Source organism: Lampetra fluviatilis, chromosome 74 (genome assembly GCF_964198595.1).
Source record: "Lampetra fluviatilis chromosome 74, kcLamFluv1.1, whole genome shotgun sequence".
NCBI classification, from domain to species: Eukaryota; Metazoa; Chordata; class Hyperoartia; order Petromyzontiformes; family Petromyzontidae; genus Lampetra; species Lampetra fluviatilis.
This window is the reverse complement of record NC_136348.1, coordinates 1,372,747-1,391,378: the sequence shown is the minus strand read 5'-3', so window position 1 is coordinate 1,391,378 and position 18,632 is coordinate 1,372,747. Positions and strand designations below refer to the sequence as shown.

The window sequence follows — 18,632 nt, the reverse complement described above, 5'->3', positions numbered from 1 at the left end:
CTGTAAAATACTTTTAACTGTTATAGTGGGATTATAATCGCATAAGAATAATTAGAAGCGCACTGTCCTCAAATTAGAATCACACTGGTGTCTTATGTATGGTAAGTGAATATGCGAACCGGGTATAGGATATGCAGGATTAGAATCGAATTACAATTATTCGAATCCCACTAGTCGTCAATTTGTGATTGTTATAATAATTGTAACGATTCATAATCTTATGAGTTTATAATGGGTTTGTGCATGATTCTTATACGACCACACTGTTATTCTAATGATATTATAATACCTTACCTCCGTGTTATCGTTTATAGTGTTACAGTTTACATGTTATAGAGTACAGTTTATCCCCGACATATTTCGGGATTAGGGACTGTTACGTTGATGAACGATTAACTACGGGGATCTTTCCCCTCAAGGAACACGTGTTAATCGGGTAGACAGCCAAGATGCTGCCGGGTAAGGGCACACTTGTGTGACGGAGATCCTCCACCTGAAATTCTCTTGACATGTTTTTCCTAGGAACATTATAAAATAAAGACCGGACAGACATTTGTTAAAAATACGTTTTTATTCATCTGCAATCATTTTTACGTCAAAGCTCGAAGAGAATATTTATTATGTCCTATGTTCACACATTTCCAGTACAACGCAAACCATTTCCGTTCCAGGAATACCAAAGCGTTAAAGTATCATTCTCCATGATTTCCTTATTAGTTCACCACATTTGTTCACTGTGCGTCTATGTTCAAGTCAAGGCCATATATCCAACGAACGCGTCATCAATGTACATCCTGAAATCGGCTATCTAAAGTCGAGTAATACCAATCAAAAACAGCTATATACTTGAAAGAAAAAATGTTTAAAATGTTGAGTAAAGATGTACCTACAGACGCTTTCCAACTTTAGCTCAACAGGAACACTGAACGACTACAATTGAACCCTCTCACAACCAGTGCTCATCACACCACTTCAGCAAGTAATCCGATAACATTACAAACCACCACTGTGCACGTCATTAAACTCTCAAAAAAACTGTAAAACTGAAATGGTCAAAATTACACACAAAAGTACTCGATACGGCTTAAAAGGTATAACCGCATGCAACATTTTATTTCAGTCACCCCGAGCTCTCGGTTTGATCCTCGAGCCACTCCATTACATCCAGCCATCTCTCGGGATCCAACTGCATGGGATCGAAGGTGGAAACTTCTTCAGGACTCATTGCAGCACCTTGAATTTCAGCTTTTGATTTCAGTTTCCTATCATTGTGGACCTGCTGATGCCTGTTCATGGTTGATGACCGTGCAAATGCCTTCCCACACACAGGGCACAGGAATGGCTTCTCGTCTGTGTGTGTTTTCTGATGATTCTGAAGATGTGATGACCGTGCAAATGTCTTCCCACACACAGGGCACAGGAATGGCTTCTCGCCCGTGTGTGTTCTCTGATGACTAAGAAGATGTGACGAGTGTGCAAATGTCTTCCCACACACAGGGCACAGGAATGGCTTCTCGCCCGTATGTGTTCTCTGATGGTCTTGAAGAGTTGACGAGTGTGCAAATGCCTTCCCACACACAGGGCACAGGAACGGCTTCTCGCCCGTGTGCGTTCTCTGATGAGTTTGAAGAGTTGACGATTGTGCAAATGCCTTCCCACACACAGGGCACAGGAATGGCTTATCGCCCGTGTGTGTTCTCTGGTGACTCTGAAGATGTGATGACCGTGCAAATGTCTTCCCACACACAGGGCACAGGAATGGCTTCTCGCCCGTGTGTGTTCTCTGATGACTAAGAAGATGTGACGAGTGTGCAAATGTCTTCCCACACACAGGGCACAGGAATGGCTTCTCGCCCGTATGTGTTCTCTGATGGTCTTGAAGAGTTGACGAGTGTGCAAATGCCTTCCCACACACAGGGCACAGGAACGGCTTCTCGCCCGTGTGCGTTCTCTGATGAGTTTGAAGAGTTGACGATTGTGCAAATGCCTTCCCACACACAGGGCACAGGAATGGCTTATCGCCCGTGTGTGTTCTCTGGTGACTCTGAAGATGTGATGACTTTGCAAATGTCTTACCACACACAGGGCACAGGAATGGCTTCTCGCCCGTGTGCGTTCTCTGATGAGTTTGAAGAGATGACGATTGTGCAAATGTCTTCCCACACACAGGGCACAGGAATGGCTTCTCGCCCGTGTGTGTTCTCTGGTGTCTTTTAAGATTTGATTGCCGTGAAAATGCCTTCCCACACACAGAGCAATTCAATGGCTCATTGCCTCCGTGTGCCTGGGGATGTGGAGAGCGTCTCTGCTCCATGTGAGCGTAGTAACAGCAGCGGTGTTATCGAGTCAAAAGTACGCTATCGGCCGCAAGGATGTTTAACGTTGAGTTTTGGATGTTGTTAACTGCTAAAACAAGAACGACACTCGCGTCTAACCCGAGACGCAAAAAAATCCCGTAAATGTGACGACAAACACGTTTAAGAGTTTATGCGAAAATTGACACTTACTTGGAGATTCACGGTTTATCGATGTCTGGAACCCGTGTGAAGATGTCGCCACGATCTCTCCCGACGCAAAGTCGCCTAACTGTCGACACAGCAATTGTGCTCGCCAGGCTGCGTTGTCTCGCGGTTGAAGGGCGATCAGCAGAGCGTCCAACCTCATCAAGTTTCTTCTCGAAATGGCATTGAGCTCTGCTTCTGAGCCGACTTATAACTCCCCCCCTAGAATCCAATCCTTTGTCTTTCAGGATATTTACATTCGATTGTTAATTTTGGAAGGCACAATCCGCATGTCTATTAACATACCGAAGGGTAATGTGTCCATTGTGCTGCATGCATGAATATGTAAGTGCATCTCAGTGTGTAATTGTGCGCTTATTTTGAATAAATGGAAAAACACGCTCCCCATGCCCTCCATTGTCCTCTATTTAAAGTGAATGCAGCCCCGTGGTGTTGCCAAAAATCGCCGAGCTTCGGGAGTGAGCACATACAGACGCGTAGAGACCACACTTGCAATATAATCACTCTAACATCAGTAACCAAAATCCGATCTGGTACATGGTCTCCGCTTGGTCTGGATTGTATCTGTCATCACTCCGGAGACAAACACGAGGCATGGTTTGGCCAGCCACCACCTCGTTTGCCAAAACGACTTTAATAGCTGCTCTCAAACAACAATGTCACCAATAGTGGTTCATGGGCTAGGGTGTTAAGCGGACAATTAGTCGTTTTGGGCAAGGCGTATGGGATAATACACACCTCTGTTATCCAATGAACACAATACACAGCATCGGGAAGGCTGAATTGTTGCGGAGATGTAGTTTGGGGAAGGCGCTATGACTGGAGTTCGGCGATGTGACTGGGTGATCACACGGATTCCGAAACACAGCGGAGACGATACAGTCCACTGCACTCCATCTCCCCACATGGACCTCGACATTCTCAGTTTAAAAAAATGAACATGTATTTTTAAAATAAGTTTTTGAAATCATGTGTATTGTTTATATGTAAAAATGTGTGATTGTTATATTCTTTGCATGTGTGTATGTGTCGGGGTCGCTGGCCCCCGAAGTCCCTCCATGCTCCGTGCGTGTGGCAGGGGCCCCGCCGTGCGCCGACCCCTCGCTCCTCTGCGAGTAGCTGCTGCCGTCGCTGGGCTCATCGCCCGACGGCTCCCCTCCCTGGTCCGTCCCTCCGCGAGCTCGTGTGAGAGGCATAGCTCGCCGCCCGCTCTCGTTCACCTGCAAACGCTGCGTTGTCTCTCCACGGCTCACGCGCTATTAAACGGGGGTCAGGGGTCGGAGGGCGAACGACGCTGCCCTCACACTGCGCGAGTCCCGGCGGCGACAGACGGAGCGGGGACCTGCGGGCGCACCGACCCCTTCCCCCACACTACGAGCGCACACACCTGCACACACGCGACACCCACTCGTGCGCCGCTCTACGCAGCGCTCACTCACGTGGCGAACTACTGTGTACACACGCGCACCCACACACGCCGCTCCGCGCACTCCAACTCAACTCACGTTATGATCGCGCACCTGTATCACACACGGAGTGAACCCACGCGACACCCGCTCTCGCGCCGCTCTGCGCAGCGCTCCCCCGAGGCGAGCCGCAGCACTACACTCACCCCTGACTACTCGCGTTATGATCGCGCACCTGTATCGCGCACGGGGTGGACGCACGCACCTACACGCAGCTCCCCACGCGACACACTGCTCAACAAGATCACGCGAGACCACGCTTCGCTATTAATGATTTATTATCTGCTACTCGCGAATTGATGCTAAGTCAGTGAGTCGACGAGGCTGGCCCACGCTGATACCTTTATGCCTATTCCCGATTTATCTGCTATGATTATAATTCACCTCCTTACTCACTGTTAGGTGCTCACGGCGGTCCGTTGATCCCCTGCTCGCAGCGTACCTCGGTGCGTCACACGGACGTCCGGGTCGCTGGGCTGGAGCTGCGTATCGTCGCCTCGCGCTGGAGTGAGAGACCCCGATTTCCCCTTTGCGCCCACTATTTATCCTCCCTACCTCAAAGGGTGTCGGCTCTGAACAATGGGCTCGCGCCCCTCTAGCACGCGCACCGCGGTTCCGGGCGCCTGTGATATGCTAATCAGTGTGCGGCGTAAATTCTAATTAATCCCTTTCCCTCCCTAACAATGGTGCCTACGCGCTCAAGCGTAATATCCCAACCATCCGTGACTATGCGCAAGAGCCCCTGCGGTCCCGCTACTCATGCTGTCCCGTCCCTCCCCTGCTTGCCCCGTCGACACGTGGGTGGTGTGTGTAGGGGATGCGCTTCAACCGCGGTGGCCGAATGCCCCTCGCCGCGGCCACACCATCTTAAGGCAGGTCGCAGTGCCGCGGTGCAACGTAGCGTCGGGGGAGGCCGTCCAATTCCCTGATTGCCGGAAACCGTGAGAGTTAATCCCGATAAGGGTTTCTCAGATAAAAACCGGTCAATCAGGTGACCTTCCCTTCCAGCTCTATGGGGGGGGGGGGGATGCGTGCGGGTGTGTTCATGTGAGGTGAGGTGAGGGGGACGAGGGGTTGGCTCCGTTGCTTGGTGGTGGCGAGGTCGGGGATGGGGCACCTGCTGAACGGCTTCGTGGCGGCGGCATCACATAATCAACGTACATTAGGCATGCGAATTAAGTGAATATGAACCCATTGTCCTTGTACTTCCTGTCGATTGTGTGTACTAAAATAGCCGTGCCAACGGTAATCCTAATTGAAGAATAGTGACCGGAATAGACATGCTTTAGTAACGAATTGTCATGTTCTGTTTAAGTGACAAACCTTACTATTTTCATGTGGCGGGTTTAACAAAATATATTTTTTACTTACGCAATTTAACCCCAAAAACCTGTTCGATTGAACATATACTATACATATTTATTAGCAGAGTGCTATTCAAATACTTCTAATGAGATTTTAATACCGTACCTCCGTTAATGGTGTAATAAATTATTAAACCAGTTTATAGTAGTTTAATGTTTAGTGCTATCGTTTATAATGTTACAGTTGACATGTTATAGAGTACAGGTGATCTCCAGTATACTTCGGGATTAGGGACCAGAATGCTGCGAAACGATTTATAACGGGGCCATTCGCGTCTAGGAACATGTTAATGGGGAGACAGCCAAGATGCTGCTCGTTAAGGGCAGACTTGTGTGACGGAGTTTAGCGAATACTACCGAATAATTAGCTCACACTCATTTATGACAAGATTTGTCGTAATTTTGGTTCATTACGGAGAACAAGACACCTGCTATGTTGACGAATTCTTAGTACATATAGTGTACTTACCTATATTGCTAAAATATCGTTAACACTAGAATAAACTCTTAGCCATCCCATCACGTTGCTTCAAATATGCTCTAGGTTGAGTGTCCTGATGTGGTCTGAAGCATTTACTGTGATTACATTGAAGCATTCAAAGCGGTCCACAACCCTGAATTGTGCAGCTTGGAATAATGGAGGAATTCGCATTAATTTTTTTTTGTTTTTTTGAACCTGAGGCCAGAATTAGGAGGTACATCACAAGCGAAAGCGATAGTATTTGCAAGAATATCTTCATTAGTCGAGAACGAAAGTAGGAAGTTCGAAGGCTGTCAAATACCGCACCATTTACGAGTTGGTTCTTTGGGGCTGTACAATGTGTCGAGTTGAAGGTGCTAGGTGTTTTCTTCTTCTAACAGCTACTAACGTGCGTGTGATGACTGTTTTTAGGATTTGTCCATTGTTGTTGTTTTTTTTTTTAGGCTTTTTTTCTTGAGTTCTGTCACTTGAGTGTTGCAGTTTGAGAATTCGTCTAGTGACAGTGGTGTTTTGCTAAGTATTACATATACATATTCCGTATTTTGAAATATTATTTAATTTCGGGTTTATCTATGGCAGTATATAGTGCGGGGTAGATCCGTGTGATGTAAGAAAAAGTTTAGCTGGAGGCATATTAAAAAAAGAAAAATTGCGGCCTAGAATTGTAATGTATGACTTACTGTTGGTAGCTCAGCTTATTGGAGAGTATATTTAGCATATTGATAATATTGATGTAGTTTATATTTTAGTTTTTTACGTGGTGGTATGGCAGCTGCAGCTCTTTATTATTTAAATTCCTTCCCTTTATTACTGCTAACCCCAATTCCTCCCTTTCTTCCTGCTAATCCTACATAATGCACTGGCATAATATGACTTTGAGACCCCCCCCCCACCTCCTACACATTCCACAAGTAGTGACTAATCCCCTATCTGCATTTGCCATAAATATTCTAAATTCATCTGTTGATATGCAAATTCCCTTGTCAAGGCGCCCTTCCCCCTCCAGCTTAAATATACGCTGCCAAGCTTGGTGGTGTTCATTCAGACGCTGTCTTTCCGACAGCCCTGTTCTTCACCTGAGGACGGCTGCCTGCGTTGTGGCCGAAACGTCGTGATAATTTTTTTATTCAGTTTTTTTGTATTATTTTATTATTTCCCTTCTACGTAACTTTACCGAAAGAACCAAGAAGATAACCTACACACAGTTATGGTTAAACAAAGTAATATTTAGTCACTTAATTCTCAGTTCAGACGTGATCATCGCAATCATTTCCAGCCCGGCCACAAACAGCCGGGAAGCAGAAGCAGCATAATCAGAAGTAACTGCGTCGCCCTCGAAATGTGATGTTGCTGCTTCTGTTGCTGTTATATACGCAGGGAGGTGGTGTTCCATGGTGGGATTACGCCTTTGATCAAAGACTCTGATCAAACGCTCTAACATAGTGAAACATAATATTATAACCTATGAACGCTGTAAAATACTTTTAACTGTTATAGTGGGATTATAATCGCATAAGAATAATTAGAAGCGCACTGTCCTCAAATTAGAATCACACTGGTGTCTTATGTATGGTAAGTGAATATGCGAACCGGGTATAGGATATGCAGGATTAGAATCGAATTACAATTATTCGAATCCCACTAGTCGTCAATTTGTGATTGTTATAATAATTGTAACGATTCATAATCTTATGAGTTTATAATGGGTTTGTGCATGATTCTTATGCGACCACACTGTTATTCTAATGATATTATAATACCTTACCTCCGTGTTATCGTTTATAGTATTACAGTTTACATGTTATAGAGTACAGTTTATCCCCGACATATTTCGGGATTAGGGACTGTTACGTTGATGAACGATTAACTACGGGGACCTTTCCCCTCAAGGAACACGTGTTAATCGGGTAGACAGCCAAGATGCTGCCGGGTAAGGGCACACTTGTGTGACGGAGATCCTCCACCTGAAATTCTCTGAACATGTTTTTCCTAGGAACATTATAAAATAAAGACCGGACAAACATTTGTTAAAAATACGTTTTTATTCATCTGCAATCATTTTTACGTCAAAGCTCGAAGAGAATATTTATTATGTCCTATGTTCACACATTTCCAGTACATCGCAAACCATTTCCGTTCCAGGAATACCAAAGCGTTAAAGTATCATTCTCTATGATTTCCTTATTAGTTCACCACATTTGTTCACTGTGCGTCTATGTTCAAGTCAAGGCCATATATCCAACGAACGCGTCATCAATGTACATCCTGAAATCGGCTATCTAAAGTCGATTAATACCAATCAAAAACAGCTATATACTTGAAAGAAAAAATGTTTAAAATGTTGAGTAAAGATGTACCTACAGACGCTTTCCAACTTTAGCTCAACAGGAACACTTAACGACTACAATTGAACCCTCTCACAACCAGTGCTCATCACACCACTTCGGCAAGTAATCCCATAACATTACAAACCACCACTGTGCACGTCATTAAACTCTCAAAAAAACTATAAAACTAAATTGGTCAAAATTACACACAAAAGTACTCGATACGGCTTAATAGGTATAACCACATGACGTAATATTTTTTCAGTCACCCCGAGCTCTCGGTTTGATCCTCGAGCCACTCCATTACATCCAGCCATCTCTCGGGATCCAGCTGCATGGGATCGAAGGTGGAAACTTCTTGAGGACTCATTGCAGCACCTTGAATTTCAGCTTTTGATTTCAGTTTCCTATCATTGTGGACCTTTCGATGCCTGTTAATGCCTTCCCACACGCAGGGCACAGGAATGGCTTCTCGCTCGTGTGTGTTTTCTTATGACTCAGAAGATATGATGAGTGTGCAAATGTCTTCCCACACACAGAGCACAGGAATGGCTTCTCGCCCGTGTGTGTTTTCTTATGATCTTGAAGAGTTGATGAGTGTGCAAATGTCTTCCCACACACAGAGCACAGGAATGGCTTCTCGCCCGTGTGTGTTCTCTGGTGACTCTTAAGATATGATGGCCATGAAAATGACTTCCCACACACAGAGCAATTGAATGGCTTCTTGTCTCCGTGTGCGTGGGGCTGTGGAGAGCGTCTCTGCTCCATGTGAGCGTAGCAACAGCAGCGGTGTTATCGAGTCAAAAGTACGCAATCGGCTGCAAGGATGTTTAGCGTTTGGATTTTGTTAACTGCTAAAACAAAAACCGAGAGGAAAAACAAATCCCGCTAATTTGACGACGAACACGTTTAAGAATTTATCCGCGAAAATAGACACTTACTTGGAGATTCACGGTATATCGATGTCTGGAACCCGTCTGAAGATGTCGCTACGAACTCTCCCAAAGCAAAATCGCCTAACTGTCGACACAGCAATTGTGCTCGCCAGGCTGCGTTGTCTCGCTGTTGAAGGGCGATCAGCAGAGCGATGAGTCGAGCGTCCAACCTCATCAAGTTCCCTCTCGAAATGGCATTGAGCTCTGCTTCTGAGCCGCCTTATAACTCCCCCCCCTAGGATCCAATCCTTTGTCTTTCAGAATATTTGCATTCGATTGGTAATTTTGGAAGGTACAATCCGCATGTCTATTAACATACCGAATATGTAAGTGCATCTCAGTGTGTAATTGTACGCTTATTTTGAATAAATGGAAAAACTTTGTCCTCAATTTAAAGTGAATGCAGAGAAAGATTTAAAGTGAATGCAGAGAAATTAGCATGTAACTTTAGAAAAGGAAGAGAGCGGCCTTCTCGACGATCATATTTAAGGACACTGTTGTTGATAAGAATTCGTCTGGACATGGCACGTGCCTTGTTCTACTCGATCAACCAAAATTAATACAATGTCGGTCATACAGGAGTGTGATTTCATTCATGAGTAGTATTCACAGAGCCCTGATGACACTAACCTACCTAAAGTTATGGTTAAACAAAGTAATCTTGAGTGACTTAATTCTCATTTCCAAAGACGTGTATGTATGTAACATGTCTGTTTGTAGTAAGTATATGTGCATGTATCATGTATGTATGTGACATGTATGCATGTAACCTGTATATATGTAACATGTATGTATGTAGTATGTATGTATGCAACATGTATGTAATATGGACGTGCGAACCAATCGTTACCATTGTAATGACTCGTTTGATAAAAGTATTTGATCAAAGTTTATTATCCCATCAGGGAACACCACTGGAACTGAAGCATATTAAGCAGCAACAGCAGCAACAACAACAGCAGCAACTGCAGCAGCAGCAACGGCAACAACTGCAGCAACAGCAACAACAGCAGCAACTGCAGCAGTAACTGCAGCAGCAACTGCAGCAGCAACTGCAACAGCAGCAGCAACTGCAGCAGCAACTGCAGCAGCAACAGTAGCAGCAACAGCAGCAACAACAGCAGCAACAGCAGCAACAACAGCAGCAACAGCAGCAACAACTGCAGCAGCAACAACTGCAGCAGCAGCAACAACAGCAACAACAGCAGCAGCAGCATCACCTTCAGAGATGCTGCGTCCCGCGGCACCATCCAGGCGAAGAAAGAAAGAGCAAAGCTCGAATCGACGGCCGCCACCAGAACATCGGCAGCAGTAGATAGCGTGATTCTAATAGGACCACGTTGTTATTATACTAATTGATGACATTCTAAACCGAGAGCCTCCCAGTTTGCAATTACGACTCCCAATGCACATCTACATATAACACTAGCAGTCGCAGCCCGCTTCGCGGGCGGTGTGTATATGCTTGGTTGGTGGATAGTTGAAAGGGGCTGGACACAATAGACATGTTTTGGTGATTGTTTTATGTTTATTTTCGTGAGGTTATATGAATTTTTATGAGACGCTCAATCGACAATATTAAAGAATGCAACTTATTCAAATATAGAAAGCAACTTATTGAAATATCTGGCGATACACGATATTCTTCGTGTACACTCTTAATCCTCGTCGTCAGGTCCCTCAATAAGCGCCTTGATGTTGGATCTTGCCGTGACTCGCGATAGTGCCACGTACAGTTGGTCGTGCGAGAAGCATGGCGTTGGTAGATATAATCCAAGGTTGTGAACAGTTTGCCCTTTCGCCTTGTTGATGGTCATCGTGAAGGCTGGGACAATGGGGAACTGTTTGCGCCAAAGTCGAAATGGGAAGTCCTTCGTGTCCAATTCGCGGCGGATATGTTTGTTCTCAAGCAGCGAGTCCAAGACCAAGTGTGGGTACTCGGAAAGCTGCGGGAGGTCGGCAAAGTCCGACAGAGCCATCCCACCTGCCGTGAGGAACTCGTGGAGGCTGTGAAGGGTCTTGAACTTTACCATTTCGTTTATTTTCTTTGATGCTGCTAATCCTGCATAATGCACGGGCATAAGTAGTGCTAATCACATACCTGCATTTCCCATATCCCCTCCCTTTGATGCTGCCAATCCTGCATAATGCACGGGCATAAGTAGTACTAATCACATACCTGCATTTCCCATAAATATGCGAAATTGCTCTTGATATGCAAATTATTTTGTCAAGGCGCCCTTTCCCCCCCTTCCAACCCAGCTTATATATATGCTCCATGCACGTGTGCTGTTTCATTCAGACGCTGTCGCCTCGACAGACCTGGTTTTCACCTGAGGACGGCGGCTTGCGTTGTGGCCGAAACGTCGTGAGAATGATTGTATTATGTTTAATTTTTTTTTATTGTATTACTTCCCTTGTACGTTACTTTAGCGAAAGAACCAAGAAGATTTAGCATTTCTTCTTTGTTGGTCAGCTGGCGGTACTGGTACTCGTAATCGCGAGCCAATTCGTCGTAGAATTTATCATAGAGATTCTTGGTATATGCTGGCATGGAATACAGCAGAATGGTAGCGAAGAGTTGACGAAGCTGGTACGGCATCTGAAAGAGCGAGGCTTCTTCCAGACACGCAACCCATTCGCGATCGCTCTCAAGGTAGTCTGCTCGCATGGCTGTTTCCAGCGGTTTGTTTTGTTTAATTTTATTCGTAACGCACCATCCATATGCGCTCCACCATCCACCATGTCCTTGCATGGCAAAGACACAGCTCCGGTGTGCGTCAGCGTGTGCGCCATCCACAGTGACATTGGTCAGCAATTGCACCGTTCCGATCGCACACAGGTTGGCCCCTGCATCCTCTGTCTGTATGTACATGTAGTGGTGGTATTGACGTGCGCCGACTGTGACAGTGATGGATCACGGGGCGGCGCGGGGTGGTTATTCAGGAGTGTGATTTCATTCATGAGTAGTATTCACAGAGCCCCGATGACACTAACCTACCTAAAGTTATGGTTAAACAAAGTAATCTTGAGTGACTTAATTCTCAGCTCAGACATGATCATCGCAATCATTTCCAAAGAAGTGTGGGGTCCTGCGAGAGCAGGTCCTGACTACAAACAACTTGGCAGCAGAATCGGAAGTAGCTGCGCCGCCCTCGAAATGTGATGTTGCTGCTGTTGTTGTCGCTGCTGTTGTTGCTGCTGTAGTTGCTTCTGTTGCTGTTATATACGCAGGGAGGTGGTGTTCCGTGATGGGATGACGCCTTTGATCAAAGACTGATCAAACTTAACCAATTGACGCCCTTGATCGTCGCATTTGATCAACTCTGATATTGTAGACTCTTACATGTTAAGTTCTAACATAGTGAAATATAATATTATAACCTATGAACTACAACCTATCCATTGTAACGCTGTAAACGAATATTACCCATCGGGTTTCACTCCCTCGTCGAGAAGGCCGTTCTCTTCCTTTTCTAAAGTTACATGCCAATTTCTCTGCATTCACTTTAAATCGAGGACAAAGTTTTTCCATTTATTCAAAATAAGCGCACAATTACACACTGAGATGCACTTACATATTCATGCATGAAGCACAATGGGCACATTACCCTTCGGTATGTTAATAGACTTGCGGATTGTACCTTCCAAAATTAACAATCGAATGCAAATATCCTGAAAGACAAAGGATTGGATCTTAGGGGGGGAGTTATAAGGCAGCTCAGAAGCAGAGCTCAATGCCATTTCGAGAGGGAACTTGATGAGGTTGGACGCTCGACTCATCGCTCTGCTGATCGCCCTTCAACCGCGAGACAACGCAGCCTGGCGAGCACAATTGCTGTGTCGACAGTTAGGCGACTTTGCTTCGGGAGAGTTCGTGGCGACATCTTCAGACGGGTTCCAGACATCTTTATACCGTGAATCTCCAAGTAAGTGTCTATTTTCGCGGATAAACTCTTAAACGTGTTCGTCGTCAAATAAGCGGTATTTTTTTGCATCTCGGTTAGACGCGAGTGTCGTTCTTGTTTTAGCAGTTAACAAAATCTAAAACTAAACGCTAAACATCCTTGCGGCCGATAGCGTACTTTTGACTCAATAACAGCGCTGCTGTTACTACGCTCACATGGAGCAGAGACGCTCTCCACAGCCCCACGCACACGGAGGCAAGAAGCCATTCAATTGCTCTGTGTGTGGGAAGTCCTTTTCACGGCCATCACATTTACAGAGCCACCAGAGAACACACACGGGCGAGAAGCCATTCCTGTGCTCTGTGTGTGGGAAGGCATTTGCACAATCATCACATTTACAGAGTCACCAGAGAACACACACGGGCGAGAAGCCATTCCTGTGCCCTGTGTGTGGGAAGACATTTGCAAAGTCATCAACTCTTCAAGATCATAAGAAAACGCACACGGGCGAGAAGCCATTCCTGTGCCCTGTGTGTGGGAAGACATTTGCACGGTCATCAACTCTTCAAGATCATAAGAAAACGCACACGGGAGAGAAGCCATTCCCGTGCCCTGTGTGTGGGAAAGCATTTGCACACTCATCAACTCTTCAAAATCATAAGAAAACGCACACGGGCGACAAGCCATTCCTGTGCCCTGTGTGTGGGAAGACATTTGCACAGTTGTCAACTATTAACAGGCATCAGAAGGTCCACAATGATAGGAAACTGAAATCAAAAGCTGAAATTCAAGGTGCTGCAATGAGTCCTGAAGATTATTCCACCTTCGATCCCATGCAGTTGGATCCCGAGAGATGGCTGGATGTAATGGAGTGGCTCGAGAGTCAACCAGAGAGCTCGGAGTGACTGAAAAAATATTATGTTATGTGGCTATACCTATTAAGCCGTATCGAGTACTTTTGTGTATAATTTTGACCATTTTTGTTTTACAGTTTTTGTGAGTTTAATTACGTGCACAGTGGTGGTTTGTAATGTTATCGGATTACTTGCCGAAGTGGTGTGATGAGCACTGGTTGTGAGAGGGTTCAATTGTAGTCGTTAAGTGTTCCTGTTGAGCTAAAGTTGGAATGCGTCTGTAGTTAGATCTTTACTCAGCATTTTAAAAGGTTTTTTTTTCAAGTATAAAGTTTTTTTTGGTTGGTAATAATCGACTTTAGATAGTCGATTTCAGGATGTACATTGATGACGCGTTCGTTGGATATATGGCCTTGACTTCAACATAGACGCACAGGTGAACAAACGTGATGAACTAATAAGGAAATAATGGGGAATGATACTTTAACGCTTTGGTATTCCTGGAACGGAAATGGTTTGCATTGTACTGGAAATGTGTGAACATAGGACATAATAAATATTCCATTCGAGTTTTGACGTAAAAATGATTGCAGATGAATAAAACCGCATTTTTAACAAATGTTTGTCCGTTCTTTATTTTATAATGTTCCTAGCAAAAACATGTTAAGATTATTTCAGGAGGAGGATCTCTATCACACAAGTGTGCCCTTAACCGGCAGCATCTTGGCTGTCTACCCGATTAACACGTGTTCCTTGAGGGGAAAGGTCCCCGTAGTTAATCGTTTCTCAACCTACCAGTCCTTAATCCCGAAGTATGCCGGGGATACACTGTACTCTATAACATGTAAACTGTAACACTATAAACGATAATACTAAACATAAAAAGACTATAAACTAGTGTTTTAATTTAGAACGATCTAAACGGAGGTAAGGTATTAGAATCTCATTATAAGCAGTAGAATCACAGTGTGGTCTTATTAGAATAGCACTTTGCTCATATGTATGTATAGTGTACGTGCAAGGATCGGATTAAAATCATTACAATCACACTACGGTCGTTATAGAATCACGATTTTCACTGCTGGATGAATGTTACATCTCAATGGTATCGAAGAACAATAGACAGTTTTATATTCATAAATTAACGCACAAACACATTATAAGCTCATGAGCTTATGAATCGTTACAATTTTTATAACAATCACAAATTGTAACAAAGCGAAATTCCCACTAAGCAAAACATCACGCTCACGTGGCGGATTATTTAACAAACTGCAACACTAAAGTGGCAGAACTCAACAAGAAATGCGCACGACAGCAAGTTCAACAACAATGGACAAATCCTAAAAACAGACCACACGCACGTTAGTAGCTGTTAGAAGAAGACAACACCTAACACGTTCAACTTTACACATTATACAGCCCCAAATATCCAACTCGAAAATTAGGCGGTTTATGACACCATTTGAACTTCCTACTTTCGTTCTCGATTAATGAAGATATTCTTGGCAAATACTATCGCTTTCGCTTGTGATGTACCTCCTAATTATGGCCTCGGTTCCAAAAACCAACAAAATAAATGCGAATTCCTCCATTATTCCAAGCTGCACAATTCAGGGTTGTGGACCGCTTTAAATTCTTCAATTTAATCACAGTAAATGCGTCAGACCACATCAGGACACTCAACTTCGAGCATCTTTGAAGCAACGAGATGAGATGGCTAAGAACTGCAAGCTTATTCTAGTGTAATAACAGCCATAGAGGGTTCACGTGGGGATTGGCTTGCCGGTCCTGCTTTGTAGCCAATAAGGGATGAGCCAGGGAGCATGGCCTTGGCGTGATCGCGGCGTGTTAGCAGGGGTCATTGGCCTGGCCAATCGGGGCCTCAGCTAATGGGGAGCCGGATCAGAGGCGTGGTCCAGGGATTGACAGGGAACCATCGGGAACGGTCAACGCTGTCTATAGATGATTGGCTGGGGGGTACCACGTGACGAAGGGATTAAGAGAGAGGGAGAGAGGACAGTCGTGAGCAGACTTGGGGACGACAAGAGCAAGAGTCACGCGCGTACGGGGCTCTGGGTGCCACGTGCGCGGTGGGGACTTTGCGAGAAGTCTGCACTCTCTCCGTTGTCTGCCAGCAACGGGGAGTGTGTGTAAAGTGTAACTGTGGAAGTTGAAAATGAAAAGGACTGATTCCGGAAGCCGTCTCAAGGAGGTTTATTACACTAGTGTTAACGATATTTTAGCAATATGGGTAAGTACAATATATGTACTAAGAATTCGTCAACTTAGCAGGTGTCTTGTTCTCCGTAATCAACCAAAATTATGACAAATTCTATCATAAATGAGTGTGAGCTAATTATTCAGTAGTAGTCGCTAATCTCCGTCACACAAGTCTGCCCTTAACGAGCAGCATCTTGGCTGTCTCCCCATAAACATGTTCCTAGAGGCGAATGGCCCCCGTTATAAATCGTTTCGCAGCATTCTGGTCCCTAATCCCGAAGTATACTGGAGATCCACTGTACTATATAACATGTCAACTGTACCATTATAAACGATAACACTAAACATTAAACTACAATAAACTGGTTTAATAATGTATTACACCATTAACGGAGGTACGGTATTAAAATCTCATTAGAAGTATTTGAATAGCACTCTGCTCATAAATATATATAGTGTATGTTCAATCGAACAGGTTTTTGGGGTTAAATTGCGTAAGTAAAAAATATATTTTGTTAAACCCGCCACCACCCGACACATCAAAATAGTAAGGTTTGTCACTTAAACAGAACATGACAATTCGTTACTAAAGCATGTCTATTCCGGTCACTATTCTTCAATTAGGATTACCGTTAGCAGGCTATTTTAGTACACACAATCGACAGGAAGTACAAGGTCAATGGGTTCACTTAATTCGCATGCCTAATGTACGTTGATTACCATATAAATAACCCAAACGGCAATGGGTACCCATAGCCATATATATATATATGTATCCATTAACACCCCCCCTTCCCCACTTCGCGCAAGAAGAGCACACACGTTTTGTCATCACATCTACCTCTCTATTTACGGAACGAAGCAGGAGGACGTCTCCACAAAACTGGCCGTCGCCTAATGAAGATTGTTGTAATTACTGGCGAAACGTCGTACTCAGATTGTATATGTTGTGGCTTGGCTCTCAAACACACCATTGTGCTGGACGTGACAACCCTTACTAATTAGGTGTGTTGGGTGGTGGCGGGTTTAACGACGCATTTTCATATTTAGGCAATTTATGGATACGGTATTCACATCTCATTAGAAGTATTATATTTGCACTTTGCTCATATGTATGTAAAGTGTTCGTTCAATCGAACCGGGGATCGGATATGCGAATTGTGGGAGGTGCAGGCTAAGAATCGCATTAAAATTCCTAGAATAACAATAGTATTAGCATTTTACTGTGCTTGAATGTATGTTATGTGCAAATGCAATCATTTGTCGTAAATGCGAGGCAGTTGTTAAGAGGTGCACGTTGAATCCAGTGTTAACGTTAATTTTAGCATTATATTTAAGGACACTATTGTTTATAATCATTCGCCTGGACATGGCACGTGCCTGGTTCTACTCGATCAACCAAAATTAGTACAATGTCGGTCATAAAGGAGTGCGAGTTCATTAATGAGTAGTATTCGCCTAGCCCCTATGACACTAACCCACACACAGTTATGGTGAGACAAAGTAAACTTTATTCGCTCAAACCTCAGCTCAGACATGATCATAGCAATCATTTACAAAGACGTGTGGGGTCCTGCCGGGCAGCAGAAAAATCAGAATCAGAAGTAGCTGCATTGCCCTCGAAATGTGATGTTGCTGCTGTTGTCGTTGCTGATATCGTTGTTGCTGCTGTAGTTGCTATATTTGCTGTTATATACGCAGGGATGTGGTGTTCCGTGATGGGATAATGCCTTTGATCAAAAACTATGATCAATCGCACCCGATTGACGCCCTTGATCGGCGCATTTGATCAACTCAGACATTGTAAACTCTCACATGTTAAACTCAAACATATAATATTATATATCATGCTCTCATGCCCTTTGGACTGCACCCGTTGGGTTGCACTTCCTCGTCGAGGAGGCCGCTCTGCTCCTTTTCTACGGTTACATGCTTATTTCTTACATTAACATCATGCTAATCTCTCACACTGTGGTCGTACGTATGATAAGTGAATATGCGAACCAGGGGTAGGATGTGCAGGATTAGAATCGAATTACAATTATTCGAATCCCGCTAGTCGTATTAGAATCACACTGTCCACTGAATGTGTCGAATCAATGTAATTTTTTTTAAAACTAGAATGTCGTTGTCTATGTGGGGAGATGGAGCGCAGTGGATCGTATCGTCTAAGCTGCTTTTCGGAATCCGTGTGATCACCCAGTCACATCGCCGAACTCCAGTCAAAGCGCCTTACCCAAACTACATCTCCCAAACAAGGCAGCCTTCCCGCTGCTGTGTATTGTGTTTATGGGATAACAGAGGTGTGTATTATCCCATACGCCTTGCCCAAAACGACTGAGTGTCCGCTTAACACCCTAGCCCATAAACCACTATTGGTGACAGTGTTGTTTGAGAGCAGCTATTAAAGTCGCTGCGGCAAACGAGGTGGTGGCTGGCAAAACCATGCCTCGCTGTTTGTCTCCGGAGTGCTGCATTCACTTTAATCCCATTTATTCAAAATAAGCGCACAATTACACACTGAGATGCACTTACATATTCATGCATGAAGC

General features: G+C 44.5%; 2 protein-coding genes across 2 annotated transcripts in view; one reads left to right on the top strand and one right to left on the bottom strand.

Moving 5' to 3' along the window:
* Nucleotides 1-8,928, bottom strand: part of LOC144953320 (uncharacterized) — a 32,988-nt gene extending 24,060 nt beyond the window's left edge. The window contains exons 1-2 of the mRNA XM_078883886.1: nucleotides 8,602-8,928; nucleotides 1,262-2,239 (exon numbers count right to left, since the gene is read on the bottom strand). Coding sequence (XP_078740012.1) covers nucleotides 1,262-2,239; nucleotides 8,602-8,928 — 1,305 coding nt within the window. The remainder of the gene's footprint in view (nucleotides 1-1,261; nucleotides 2,240-8,601) is intronic.
* The window catches only part of LOC144953339 (uncharacterized), a 43,840-nt gene extending 26,862 nt beyond the window's left edge, over nucleotides 1-16,978 (top strand). The window contains exons 2-3 of the mRNA XM_078883902.1: nucleotides 13,330-13,617; nucleotides 16,946-16,978. Of these exons, the coding sequence (XP_078740028.1) occupies nucleotides 13,330-13,617; nucleotides 16,946-16,978 (321 nt within the window). The remainder of the gene's footprint in view (nucleotides 1-13,329; nucleotides 13,618-16,945) is intronic.
* The last annotated feature ends 1,654 nt before the right edge of the window (nucleotides 16,979-18,632 follow it).